The 15,442-nt window shown below is 40.6% G+C and overlaps 2 protein-coding genes across 2 annotated transcripts in view; one reads left to right on the top strand and one right to left on the bottom strand.

Moving 5' to 3' along the window:
* Nucleotides 1-873: 873 nt before the first annotated feature.
* On the bottom strand, nucleotides 874-2,626 carry LOC138357117 (zinc finger protein 85-like). The gene has a single exon (XM_069313748.1). It carries the CDS (start codon nucleotides 2,373-2,375, stop codon nucleotides 1,416-1,418), a length of 960 nt encoding a protein of 319 aa, XP_069169849.1. The 5' UTR covers nucleotides 2,376-2,626; the 3' UTR covers nucleotides 874-1,415.
* Nucleotides 2,627-12,494: 9,868 nt separating this feature from the next.
* The window catches only part of LOC138357229 (spermatogenesis-associated protein 31H1-like), a 41,152-nt gene continuing 38,204 nt past the window's right edge, over nucleotides 12,495-15,442 (top strand). Inside the window, exons 1-2 of the mRNA XM_069313889.1 lie at nucleotides 12,495-12,606; nucleotides 12,673-12,832. Of these exons, the coding sequence (XP_069169990.1) occupies nucleotides 12,495-12,606; nucleotides 12,673-12,832 (272 nt within the window). The remainder of the gene's footprint in view (nucleotides 12,607-12,672; nucleotides 12,833-15,442) is intronic.

Genomic DNA, 15,442 nt, shown 5'->3' with positions numbered 1-15,442 from the left:
ATCTGTGCATGGGGTTCAACCACTGCAAACCACCTCAAGTCCATCATCACCCAGCAAAAATCTGCTTTCGAATAATAACAAACTCTGTTTTCAGACAACACTCAACCCCCTTGTTTAAATCCCTAAACATGCTAAACATAAACTCACTCCACACATTCTCTTGTCAATTACATTTACAAAACCCTGTTCTTAAATGAAAACCCTGCTCTGAAACTCTCCCTGGACAGATGTAATAGGACCCATTATCACCACACCAGAAATAAATCTCTCTTTGATATCCCCAGAGTCAAACTTAATCTGTGTAAACACACTATGCAAATAAAGGGACCTAGTCTATGGAACTCACTCTCTAGTGAATTGAAAAGCTGTCCAACTTTTGCCTCATTCAAAAACAAAAACAAAAATTACCTAATTTCATCTTCAGTGTGTCCTACCTTGTGTTTTAAAATTGCACTGTATCTAGTGCTACCCAATCCCCCAATCTTTACATGCCTAATTCAAACAACTTTACCATTGTGATCATTGCTGTCTTCTTATATGTGCTATCAATATGCTGTATTGTGTCTATTAATCTTTGTTAAATTACCAATCAAGCTGTCTATACAATCAATCAGAGCTACCGATGTGTTCTAATATACCTACTAGTCTCTCTCATCTCAATATTTTTTCTTGCCATTTACCTGTTATCACTTAAATTTTGTTAGAATTTACCTACTCAAAATTATATGTTAGATTAGGGTCCTGCCCTAAATGCTGGGCATACTAGTGGCTTTACAAGAATGTTAACACCATGCTATGTATCCTCACAAACCCAATATACCTTCTTTATATTATATTATATTATATAATATATTATATATATATATATATATTATATATAAAAGTAACTGTTTTCTACACCAGCTCCAATGTTAGATAATATTACAACAAAATATCTAACTTAGCTATAGAGATTATATGTTAAATAAAGTTCTACAGAGAACAAAAACTGAAAAAAAATACATTATTCATGCAAATATGAAGAAAAGACATTTAAACCTGTTTTATCTTTATTAGATAAACAAATATTTCTTTACCTTTGAACAATTTTGACTTTGTATGCGGACACCTTTTTTCTTGCCTAGTCTATGTGGAGCACCTAACTTCTACACTGACAGCTTCTCAACTTCTTGCTTGGTCTAATAGGAGCACCTAACTTTCAAAAAAGAAGAATACAATAAAATGCCTTTAGAGCTTTACCTTTCATGATGAAGCGTATTTCTCAAACAAAACTTGACATAATTAGCACTGAAGGACAACCAACTGATATGGTGATAGCCCAATATTTTCATGTTGATGCTCAATTTTCAAACTATAAATCAGATTAAAGGTAAATTAATTTACTAATATTTGCCTCATTATACCTCAACAGTCTCTTAATTATCTTCTACACTCGAAGTGTTTAGCCTATCGCCTGAATGTATTTTCTTGTGCCTCTTCATATAGCTAAGCTGCTTGAATCTCTTCCCACACTCTGGACACTCATGAGGTCGATCAGGTGAATGCACTAACATATGACGTATTATAGACCCACGTCTTCTAAAACAATTTCCACACTCAGCACATTCGAAAGGTTTTTCATCAGCATGCATCATCCTGTGTGTCTTCATACTTCCAAGATGACTGAATTTCTTCCCACACTCTGGACACTCATGAGGTTTGTCACCTGAATGCACTAACACATGAGTCTTCATTGCTCCACGCCGCCTGAATCTCTTCCCACACTCTGGACACTCGTGAGGTTTGTCACCTGAATGCACTAACATGTGAGTCTTCATAATTCCATGCTGAATGAATCTCTTCCCACACTCTGGACACTCGTGAGGTTTGTCACCTGAATGCACTAACATGTGACGCTTCATATGTCCAAGATGACTGAATCTCCTCCCACACTCTGGACATTCAAATGGTTTGTCACCTGAATGCACTATCATGTGAGTCTTCATACTTCCAAGCCGAGTGAACCTCTTCCCACACTCTGGACACTCGTGTGGTTTGTCATCTGAATGCACTAACATGTGCTGAATTATTTTTCCACGTTGATTAAATCTTTTGCCACATTGAGCACATTCAAAAGCTCTTTCGCCCGAATGCATCATCCGGTGTGTCTTCATACTTCCAAGATGACTGAATCTCTTCCCACACTCTGGGCGCTTATGATGTTTGTCAACTGAATGCACTAACATGTGAGTCTTCATACTTCCAAGACGACTGAATCTCTTCCCACACTCTGGACACTCATGAGGTTTATCACCTGAATGCACTAACAAGTGACTCTTCATATTTCCAAGATGAGTGAATACCTTCCCACACTGTGGACACTGGTGAGTCTTCATCTTCTTTATGATAGGTGCAGTTTGCGTGAAAGTTTCCTCCTCTGGATGACTGCACCAGTGGTGATGAGGGGAGAGGCGTCAGTGTTCAGCGTCAATGTTGACGGTTAGGGAAGGCTTGAGTGTTGTTTCTTGGCGTTAGACTTGACGTGAGCACTTGGCCGTCAATGGTGGTGATTCTTTCTCATGACAGGTGCAGTTTGTGTCAAGGTTTAATGCTCGTGTCTGGTCACTCACCAGTTGCCGCGGACAAAATGGCGGCCGACGCTCAATACAAGCGTTCCAATGTTTTTTCTCGTTACAGTTTTTTTTCTCCCAACTTATTATTTTATGCTTGTAAGTGGTCTTCTACATTTTAATTTATGTTTTTCCTCATCTTTTCTAATTGAAGAATGTACTTGGAATTCTTTCTTTATACATAATACCATACTATTTTATACTTTTTGAAGGAATCAGTCCTCTCTCGTATTCAATTAAATTGCTTTAAAAAATAAAATAAAATAAAATGTTTATTCAGGTAAGGTACATACATACAAGAGATTTTACATAAATTGATCGATTTATAGATGGAGCTAGTACATACAATGCCTAAAGCCACTATTACGCAAAGCGTTTCGGGCAGGAAAGACATTAATGACTAAAAACTTAATACTAATTGATTATAAAGAATAAAATGTGTTAAGAACAAATAAAAATAAAGATAAAAAGGGGGAAACATGGCTGAAAAAGCAGCACAAATACAATTAGGTCAACAAACAGCGTTGTTTAAGAAAACAGACATGGGTTGACAATAGAGGGGTAAAGGTAGGTTACAGGGAATTTATTAGGTAGTGCTTCGTTCTTATCTTAAACTGGTTGAGAGAGGTACAACTTTCGTTATTATGCACCCCATACCCATCCCGGGGGAGGTGGAGTTACAGAGGCACATAATGGGTTCAGGAACTGAACCCCATAGTTCGTTTAGCTAAGCAAGTGACAATGTTGTGAAGCTAGTTGCACAACTGTCAATGTTATATATACATGTACATATATGCAAACAAGCCTCAACGGTCTCCAGGCATATATGCAAGTGAAAACTCACACCCCATTAGCGACTCGAACCCGTACTGCTAGGAGCACTCTGCATCTGGCATACAGGGCAAATGGTTAGATGTCCTGTACGCCAGATGCAGAGTGCTCCTGGCAGTATGGGTTCGAGTCACTTCTGGGGTGTAAGTTTTCAGATGTACATATATATATACAATCATTTACACAAATACATATACGCATATATGTATACGGGGACCTGATAGTTGAGTGAACAGCGCTCTGGATACGTAATCATAGGGTCTGGGATAAAAACAAAATGGGCAGAATTTCTTTCACCCTGAAGCTCCTGTTACCTAGCAGTAAACAGGTACCTGGGAGTTAGACAGGCGTTATGGGCTGCATCCTGAGGGTGTACGTGTGTACTCACCTAGTTGTACTCACCTAGTTGTACTCACTTAGTTGTGTTTGCGGGGGTTGAGCTCTGGCTCTTTGGTCCCGCCTCTCAACCGTCAATCAACAGGTGTACAGATTCCTGAGCCTATCGGGCTCTGTCATATCTACACTTGAAACTGTGTATGGAGTGAGCCTCCACCACATCACCCCCTAATGCATTCCATTTGTCAACCACTCTGACACTAAAAAAGTTCTTTCTAATATCTCTGTGGCTCATTTGGGCACTCAGTTTCCACCTGTGTCCCCTTGTGCGTGTTCCCCTTGTGTTAAATAGACTGTCTTTATCTACCCTATCAATCCCCTTCAGAATCTTGAATGTGGTGATCATGTCCCCCCTAACTCTTCTGTCTTCCAGCGAAGTGAGGTTTAATTCCCGTAGTCTCTCCTCGTAGCTCATACCTCTCAGCTCGGGTACTAGTCTGGTGGCAAACCTTTGAACCTTTTCCAGTTTAGTCTTATCCTTGACTAGATATGGACTCCATGCTGGGGCTGCATACTCCAGGATTGGCCTGACATATGTGGTATACAAACATATACTGACATATGTGTGTGTGTGTGTGTGTGTGTGTGTGTGTGTGTGTGTGAGAACAAAAAAAAATTAGTAACATTTTTAAAAATTAGTATTGACAGGTGAGAGGCGGGCCGAAAGGGCAGAGCTCAACCCCCGCAAGCACAATTAGGTGAATACATCGATAATCTTCTGTATCAGAAGTGGTTCAACAAGAGGCTCACAACAGTCACTATACAAGGCACTTTACATCTATGGTGAGTCACACAGTTACTAGTCTTGCTCCACACCCATCCAACTGGGCGGCAGCTTTACAGTCATGTGCAGGTTGCACCTACAGTAAGCAAACTTTGGATACTTCGCTAAGATTCCTGGCAGTACATCATTATGAATGAAGTACTTACACTTTTCTTGGACACCATTGATGGTGTTATCTCTGAATTCCGCGATTTTTTCACATTCCATTATATAATGACGCAAAGTATGCGAATAGATCTGCTGACAGAGTTTACATTTAGTCAAGTCTACATCAGCAGATGTTACAAACTCCCAGAGGTACTTGTAGCCGAGCCTAAGCCTAGCAGTGGTAACACCTAGAAGTCTGCTAACCTTATTGGATGACCCATAGACGTGCGGTTCTTCCTACATAATAAAATGATGATAGATGGAGCAACTGGTGTGAATTTCACTTTGCCTCAAGTCTACGAGATTGTGGTGACGTTCCGGGAATATTACTGCCCTCAGGCTGCTCAAAGGCAGTCCAAGATGGTAATCAATTCCCTCTTTATGAGCAAAAGTTTTCGCCAACTCATCAGTTCTGTCATGCATTCGGAGACCAATATGGGAAGGAATCCACAGGAGACAAACTCTGACTCCATCGTTGATTATTTCACCATATTTGTGTCTAGCTTCAGAGACAAGCACGTCACAGTTATGCCTTGGGGAGCTGAGGGCAGTCAAGGATGACAAGGAGTCACTTACAATTAGCGTGCCAACTTTGGATTCATATACGCGCTCGAGTGCAAGGATTATGGTAACCAATTCTGTTTGAAGAGTGGAGACCCAGTTACTTTAACGCGCTCCACACTCATGGGAGAAGGAACCATCTCTCCCCGTCACAACAACTGCACTTCCAGCTGCACCATGGGACTGATGCAAGGATCCACCAGTGTAAATTATCTGGGAAAGGAAGCGCTCTCTGACTAAAGCATCAATTTGGCTTAAGGCATTGTACTTTGCTTCTTGTCGAAGCAAGGCTTGTTCTTTAATCAGTTTCTTGGGTGGGAAAAGGGAGACAGTAATTTGGAAAGGAGTGATCTCCCATGGGGCAGGAAAGTGTTATTGTCTCTATCTCTTGGTTGAGGTGATGGGTTCACCTCACCTTGGTTGAGGTGATGAGGTGATGTATTATACATTCTGAGCACAGTGGTGGTTTTGGTAATCCATTTGGAGGGATGCTGACCTTCAAGGAAGAAGGCTAGGAGGGATTCACTGCAGGGGTTAGGGTGGGTTAGCCTAAGCATCATGATATCAATTAAGGCATTAATTTCAGTGATACGATCACTTACACATAAACTATATTGAAATTCAATATTGACATCCCACAATATATATACCTAAGCCTTTGAACTTTATCATTAAACATTGATGTCATCTTGTATGTGCTATTAGTGTGTTTTAATGTGCCTACTAATCTTTGTCATATTATCAATCAAGCTATCAATGCTTTCAATGTGCTTTAATATATCTAATCAGAGCTTTAATATACCAATGTGCTTTAATATACTTACTAATCTCTCTCATCTCATTTTTTTTCTTGCAATGAATTTGTTATCATTTTATTAATTCTGCTAGAATTTACCTACTTAAAATTATCTGTTAGATTAAGGACCTGCCCGAAACGCTGCGCGTACTAGTGGCTTTACAAGATTGTAAATACTATGCTATGTATTTTCACAAACCCAATGTACCTTCTTGTATATAAATAAATAAAATAAATAAATAAATAAATCTACTAACCTCTCTCAAATTTTCTTACAATGTTCCTGTTAACATTTTATAAATTTTGCTAGAAATTACCCACTTAATATATTTTCTGTTAGATTAAGAACCTGTCCGAAACGCTGTGCGTACTAGTGGCTTTACAAAAATGTAAAAATATCATGTTATGTACTCTCATAAACCCAATGTAACTTCTTGTGTATATATAAATATAAATAAATATATTAGATTAAGGATCTACCCGACCCGCTATATGCGTGCTAGTGGCTTTACAAGAATGTAAAATTTCAATGCTCTGTACCCTCATATACCCAATGTACCTTCTTATATATAAAAAAAATATTTAGTTCCTCATGTTTAATAATTTAGTTGTACGAGGGCATCCGAGGATAATCCTCATGCTTCGTTTTGCATCTTTTCCAGCCCTCCAAGCATTCTCTCAGGCACTAGAGCAAGCATGAGTGCAGCATAATCGACCAGAGATCTAATATATGAGAGATACATCATCTTGTCAATTCTCTCATTTGCGCCATAGCTTGGATGGAAGCCTGCCACAGCCTTGAGAGCACGGAGCCTCTCTCTACATTAACGACCCAGTCTGGCTACAACCTTGTGGTACAGTGGAACCTCAAGGCCAAGGTATTTGTATCTGGTTAAATAGTCGAGCAGAGATCTATCATGCAGTTGCATCTTGCTAACAGCCCCATCCTGTCTGGGTGGGCGTCAGTTAAGGATCTTCGTTTTCTCTACTGAGATGACCAAGCCTAGTGCCTGACATGTGTGCAATATAGAGTTCAGAACATTTTGGGTGTTGGTATACCCATTGGTGTGGATCAGTATATCATCCGCATAGCTAATGATGTGTTCGCTGGGTCTCCTTAATTACTGAGTGCATTGATTAACACATTGAGCAGAGTAGGACTGAGGACACCTCCCTGTGGAGTGCCAAGGTCAAAATCTCTCGGTACACTCCTATGCCCAGTCATGTTCAAAGCAAACGGCACCATCCGTTTGTATACGCTGCGTTTCATACGCCAGCAGATAGTATGTAAACAACAGAGAGCGTGCAGGACGCCCGCCAAGCCTGGACGCTAATAGTCATGTATCATTGTAAGTATTAAAGTCAGTAACCAAGCAATGGCTTTATATCAACCCTACAACCATGGCTTCCACAGTAACACAAAACACCACACTGGTGACAAGGATAAACAGTGAACGCAGGTATTCGTCTAGCTCAAACACAAGAAAGCATGCTCTCTCACGCCTGTCTGTCTCGCCCGGGAGAGGTCGCGCTGTAAGCACCATACCACAACCCGTTCTCGCAAATTTAATAAGTCAATATTGACTTATTAACTACGTGCATAGGTGATATACTAAACATAATAGATACCCTTAAAAAGATTCATAGAAAACACCGACCTTACCTAACCTTGTTAGTATCTTAAGATAAGCATCTTATTGCTTCGTAATTACAATTATTACTTAACCTATACCTATTATAGGTTAGGTAATAATTGTAATTACGAAGCAATAAGATGCTTATCTTAAGATACTAACAAGGTTAGGTAAGGTCGGTGTTTTCTATGAATCTTTTTAAGGGTATCTATTATGTTAAGTATGTCACCTATGCACATATTTAATAAGTCAATATTGACTTATTAAATTTGCGAGAACGGGTTGCATACCAATGCTGTGTGCTTAGCAATGCTGTGTCCTAACCAATGCTGTGTTCTACCAATGCTATATGCTGACTGAAGCTTTGTAAAAATTGAAGCTTAGTGTTGACGAGCTGTGTGCTGACTGAAGCTGTGTGCTGAGGAAGCTGTGTGATATATCTACCGATGCTGTGTACAAAACCGATGATTTGTGTACAAAACGACGCTCTGTGCTACACAAGTCTTCATGCTGGTCATGCTGTGAACTGTCTGCTGTGTTGACAGTGCTGAAAACTAATCAAAACTGCACCAACTGCTGTGCAGTTGTGAGTTGGAACACCACATGTACACAAGAGCTAGGTAAGAGGTCAGTTGCTGCTGTATTGTGCACTGTTGTGAACTATTGCATTAAAATGCTTGTGTGCTTTGCAAAATTAAAGTAATTACAGTGAATTCTTAACTAACATATACAGTACAATAACTAACATATACAGTACAATAAGTGTTTAGTATTCTGAAAAACATTGAAGTTATAAGTTCATATTTATACAGTAAAAATGGCAAATATTCCTCAGTTTCCTGCATTTGATCTTGACTGTGACCAGACAAACCTGTCACAAAGGTGGACCAGATGGCTTAAAAGGTTTGACAATTTGTTAATAGTTTCAGACATCAAAAGTGCTGAAAGAAAGCGTGCCTTTCTACTTTATTATGTAGATGATCGAGTTTATGACATCTATGACACACAAAGACACTGGTGGTGACAAAGATTATGACACTGCCAAAGTCAAATTAACTGAGCATTTCAAACCTAGACAAAACACTGCAATGGAAATTATGCATTTCAGGAGAGCCAAGCAACTCTCTAATGAAACTGTTGATCAATACCACACACGTCTGCAGGGTTTAGCAACACATTGTGAGTTTGCTGATGTTGACAAAGAAATCAAACAGCAAATCATTGAAACATGCTCATCTACACGTCTCCATATGCTCATCTACACGTCTCCATTGAAGAGCTTCAGAAATTGTTGATGATGAATGTTCTCTTACCAAGATACTGGACGTTGCTCGTCGAATGGAAGATGCTGCACGTGATGCTCGTGTCATGGAGTGCAGTGCCAACAACGGTTCTGCTACTGTTACTAACAGTGATGAGGTACGTAAGGTTTAGGGAGGACACCGTGATCATAGGAGGTATCATGACAAACCACAACAGGAATTTAAGCCGAGAACCACATCACAACTGGAGTCATGGAACAAGACTCAAGCAGTCACAACGACCCACATCAGAAGGTGTCAACAATAAATGTTACAATTGTGGAGGAGACTACCCACACCAAGGTAGTGTTTGTCCTGCTCAAGGTAAGAAGTACTATGAGTGTGGAAAACTAGGTCATTTTGGTGTTGTGTGTCGTTCCACACTAAAGAATCCACAGTCAGTGAACAAGAGTACTGTGCAATGCTCAGGTCATAGGGGTCGAGGTGGCAAACACAATATTGCACCTCATATTGTTGTGGCCTGTTTGGGCCTTATGGAACTTAAACCTCCAAAGAGAGCTCTGGTTACTGCACCAGACTGCTACTTGCGTACAGGTGGACAACGTCCCCCTTACCTCTCTGCCGGAACAGACAACCGACCTCGGCAGCCACACTCCCACTACCATCGGTCGATCAACAATGAACTCTGGAGTGCTTGAAGTTTTCCCAGATCATCACCCTGTACCCCTCTTGATCTTGGAGAGGAGTTGAGCATCACATATTTAGGGTGCAGCTCCATCACTGGCCTAGTTGTCTTGTGAACACACCCTATTAGAATTTTCTGTCACCCTGTCTGCAGCCGTGATCCTCTCTCTCTCTCTCTCTCTCTCTCTCTCTCTCTCTCTCTCTCTCTCTCTCTCTTTTTCTCCTGCTTTCTGGGAAGCCTCACCAGGACAAGAACAAAAGCCAGCTAACAATACACATTTAATAAACAAAAAAATGTATTCAATACATAGTATAGAAAAAAGGTAAAATATTATCATACAACACTGAGCTGCTACAACCCGATAGCAATCCAATATCATATCTTGACTTACCAACCGCCCATATCAAGTGGCTGCTCAACTCTTGGCTTACCACTTACTACTCCCTCACTAAATGGGGTTGAAATAGTCACAACATTATTGTACACTCAGCTGTAAAAGTATCTAAAACTCAGCCTGTGGCTGAAACACCAGAAATATCTACATAAATATTTCCCAACACAAGAAGAAATTAATCTCTCACCTCACACTGCGTCTTACACGCCAATAATCCTTCAAACACTCCCCTTTATATATTCCTGTGTATCCACCATAAACCTCTGTTCTGCTCCTAGATGCTCACTACCATGTATATCTCTAGGTCCTCCAAAATGTTCAACAAAACACTTCTGCAGTCCTCCCAAACTGCTGCACAACCAAGTTCTCATTAAACACCAGTGATGCTTCACCACTGATCCCACAGAGCCACATGAAACTTCTCATCACTGCTCCTTTACACTACTTGAGGTTCACTCCTTACTATGGAGTTCAGCATACACTTCTCCAGCCTCGAAGTTTCCTCCATTAACTTCTTCCCTGGCCTCAAAGTTCTCCCATCAATTCCTCCCCCAAACAAACCTGCAATACCATTGCCATGCCAATAAAAATGTTTCCCTATTAAAACATAATTAAAAGTATTCACAGAAAACAAAATTACTCCATCTGACATCTCTATTGCGTCGCCGCGACGGTAATCCCCCATCCTGGGCGGGTCCATTTTCAGCGTGTCCAGACGTGCTGCTGACCGTTGCCAGGGGGGTCTCCTCCCTCAGTCACCCACTGACCTTTGTCGAGGGAGGATATATCACTCCTCCCTCCAAGATGTTCTCCTATATCTACTCTCTTATTTCAGCTTACTCCCTTAATAAAATATCTATCCTATATATGCATAGGTTCATCATGATCGCTGGGCACACGATCAAACACTAGTGGCTAACTAACAACTGGTTAAATAGGCTTACCCCCGAAATCTCTGACATGAGGACGCTCACATAGGCCGCCCACGAAAATTCTTCAGGACTGCTTCACAGCTCTTCTGCTCTTGACTTGAGTACATTAAGTCGTCCACAGGCTTCACACATAAATACCTGCTTGATTACCTCCTCTTGAAGGAGCACACAACTAGGGATTTTCCTCCTCTGCCAGGAGCTGTAACAGAGTACAACCCTCTCTCACGACCTCTGCTGCTCAAGTAAGGTCAAGACGTGCCCACAAGCCTCACATCATGTCCGCAAAGCGTCGACATCTCATTCCATGTCGATTATTTACATGTTCATTCTCTGCTAATGCTTTTAAACTATTCACTGACATTTGTCAAATACTTTAATATATATTCACATATCTATATTTCCTCTGACCTCTCAATCAGGTCCAGATTGCCGAATAACTCTCATAGCGGCAGACTCGTTCTTCAGGCTACCTGGGGTCATAACAATATTTAGAATGTTAATAATGTACAAGAAAACATGTCATTACAACCAATCTCAGATGACAGTGAATGTGATTACACTTATGGAGTACAAGCAATCACAGAATGCAACTATCTTCCAAACAACCCACAGACTACAGTATACATTGCTGGTATTTGTGTCAAAGTTCTCATTGACACTAGATCAAACATTGACACCATTGCTGAATGCCATTATGAGAAATTTAAAAAACAGTTCCCAAAGCTTGAGAACTACAATGGTAAAGCCACTGCCTATGCTTCAAAGGTAGCCTTGCCAGTGATTGGAACTTTCACTGTAGACATTAAGTCAAAGAGTGCAATGCTCACTACATTCCATTTTGTTAGGAATGCAAAGGAGTTTCTACTTCAGCTTTCTAATGCTGTAGCAGTGGAATCTGCAAACAATGTTGATGCTATTGTTGCTGAATTTTCTGATCGATTCAAATCCATAGGTTGTTATTCTGATAGCAAAGTACATCTGCACATCAACACAGATGTAATTCCAGTTGCCGAACCACATCGCCGACAGCCATTCCATACTCGCAAGAAAGTCGATGCCGAACTGGATAGGCTGATGGAACTAGATATCATTGAACCAGTAACAGGCAAACACCATGGGTAAGCCCAATTGTCTCTCCGCCAAAGCCGAAGAATCCAGATAAGATACGCATCTGTGTGGACATGCGTGTTCCCAACAAGGCAATAATGCGTGAACGCCATCCTACACCGACTGTAGATGATATGATCTACCGCTTGAATGGTGCAACTGTATTCAGCAAGTTAGATTTAAACAAGGGCTATCATCAGCTTGAACTTGATGATGAGAGTCGCTTCATCACAACGTTTACGACACATCGAGGTCTGTATAGGTACAAGCGCCTGAGTTTTGGTATTAACAGTGCTGCCGAGGTATTCCAGCACATCATCAGCCAGGTATTGCAAGATATACCTAATGCTGACAACATGTCTGATGACATCATTGTTTATGGCCGTACCCAAGCTGAACATGACAAAGCTCTTCGTGCAACATTGCAACGCCTACGAGACAAAAATCTGACGTTAAGCCGAGCAAAGTGTGGGTTCAATCAACATAAAATTGAATTCTTTGGACATGTACTTAGTGACAAAGGTTTGTCTTCAGATCCTAAGAAAGTTGCAGATATCAAGAATGCTGCACCTCCTTCAACGTCCACTGAAGTACATACTTTTCTGGGAATGACAAACTACTGTTCTCGCTTCACTCCAGATTTTGCTACCATTTCCAAGCCTCTAAATGAGCTCCTGAAGAAAAATTCATCATAGTACTGGAGTGATATAGAGCAAAATGCATTTGATGCTGTGAAAGATGCACTAGTAGAGAATGCGACTGCTGCATACTTTGATCCATCAATAGACACTGAGTTAACGGTGGATGCTAGTCCTGTTGGTTTAGGTGCTGTTTTAGCCCAACACAAACCTGGTCAACCAGATTCCAGAGTAGTATTTGACTATGCCAGCCGTTCTCTTACAGATGTTGAACAACGATACAGTCAGACAGAGAAGGAAGCTCTTGCTCTTGTATGGGGCTGTGAACACTTCAATGTGTATCTGCTTGGTGCACCCTTCACCACGATAGTCACTGACCACAAGCCATTGGAGACCATCTTCAATAATCCAAAGTCCAAACCACCAGCTCGCATTGAGAGATGGGCTCTTTGTCTGCAACCATACGACTTTACTGTGAAGTACAAGCCGGGTGCAGGCAATCCCGCTGATTACATCAGTCGACATCCTGCCAACAGTTTCACCATCACCAAGCATCAGCAAGTTGCCGAGGAATATGTACACTCTGTAACCTGTGATGCAGTCCCTAAGGCTCTCACTCTTGATGAAATCCGTACTGCGACCCTAGAGGACCCAACTCTGCAAGCAACAGTGGATGCATTGACTAAGAAAAAGTTTCCACGTATCCCACCCTCAGGAGTTGATCAAAATGCATTCAAAGCACTTGAACGCATCCAGACAGAATTAAGTGTTACGCAACAATGCGACACCGTGCTGCGAGGTACTCGTATCGTCATTCCAGCTGTTCTCCAGCAGCGTGCTCTGAAGCTTGCACATCAAGGACACCATGGTCTTGTTAGGACCAAACAGCCGCTACGAGAAAAGGTGTGGTTTCCTGGCATTGATCGTCAAGCAAAGGATATGCATGATGCCTGTGTCCCTTGCCAAGCTGCAGTGGATACTTCAAGACCAACACCTCTACAACCTTCACCACTACCTGCTGCACCATGGACGGAAGTATCGATGGACCTCTGTGGACCGCTACCAACTGGAGAGTACTTGATGATAGTCATTGATGATCACTCACGTTATCCAGAAGTAGAAAACATCACTTCCACATCTGCAAAGACTGTCATCCTGAAATTCGACAAGATCTGTTCAAATATTGGCATTCCTGAAGGTGTCAAGACGGACAATATACTGCCATTCAATGGACAAGACTTCATAAACTTTGCTGAGCATATTGGAGTCAAAGACTGCCGTGTGATGCCACTACATCCTCAAGCAAATGGAGAAGTCGAGAGATTCATGCAACCTCTCATGAAAAATGAGTATTACTCATGAAAATTTTCATGAGTATTACTCTTGAAAAACTCGCCAGACACCAAGCAGAACGCTTTGAAGGAGACCAACGTCGTCTATGCCTTTAAATGCCCACTTGGGGACTGTAAGCCCCAAAGAACTCAGTATATAGGCAAGACAACGTCTCTTTCTAGGCGACTAACAATGCATAAGCAACAGGGAGCCATCAAGGAACACATAATCTCTTCTCACAACCAGACCATCACCAGAGAAGTCTTAACAAACAACACAGAAATCATCGATAGGTACGGCGATAGCAGGCAGCTTGACATCAGCGAGGCACTACACATCAAAAAGTCAACACCAGCAATCAACAGCCAATTAATGCACAACTATATTCTACCTACTTCAAGACCCCGAACCAATATGGAAGCAGAAAGAGGAAGTATGGGCCAATAGACCTTCTGCAGTTACTTCCATATATATGTTCCCTTATCCAATTTATACCCATTGTTTCGTGTTCTGTCTTGTGTTTGTCACCTCACCCAAAACTTTTGTACCATATCACTTCATCCAATAGAGTATAAGTACAAAGAATTTGTGTGTAAATTAAGTCTTTGAAAATGTAATACGAATTACGAAACGCGTTCAGGCGTCAGACAATTAAAAAATGAATTTCGGAGAATTGTTATTTTTATTACCACCGACAGTGAAGAAAAGCATAAGAAATATTGAGAAGATTCGTGTTAGAATTATTAATCTTACCTTTTCGGTCATATTCAACAACATTATTATAATATATATATATATATATATATATATATATATATATATATATGTCGTACCTAGTAGCCAGAACGCACTTCTCAGCCTACTATGCAAGGCCCGATTTGCCTAATAAGCCAAGTTTTCATGAATTAATTGTTTTTCGACTACCTAACCTACCTAACCTAACCTAACCTACCTTTTTGGGCTACCTAACCAAACCTAACCTATAAAGATAGGTTAGGTTAGGTTAGGTAGGGTTGGTTAGGTTCGGTCATATATCTACGTTAATTTTAACTCCAATAAAAAAAATTGACCTCATACATAAGGAAATGGGTAGCTTTATCATTTCATAAGAAAAAAATTAGTGAAAATATATTAATTCAGCAAAACTTGGCTCATTAGGCAAATCGGGCCTTGCAAAATAGGCTGAGAAGTGAGTTCTGGCTACTAGGTACGACATATATATATATATATATATATATATATATATATATATATATATATATATATATATATATATATACATACATAAGCTGAATTTCCAGGGACACATTCTAAACATATCAAAAAAAGTTTCA

The sequence above is a fragment of the Procambarus clarkii genome, chromosome 76 (genome assembly GCF_040958095.1).
Source record: "Procambarus clarkii isolate CNS0578487 chromosome 76, FALCON_Pclarkii_2.0, whole genome shotgun sequence".
Taxonomy (NCBI): domain Eukaryota; kingdom Metazoa; phylum Arthropoda; class Malacostraca; order Decapoda; family Cambaridae; genus Procambarus; species Procambarus clarkii.
Note: the sequence above shows the minus strand (reverse complement) of the source record. Positions and strands in the feature narration are given on the sequence as shown.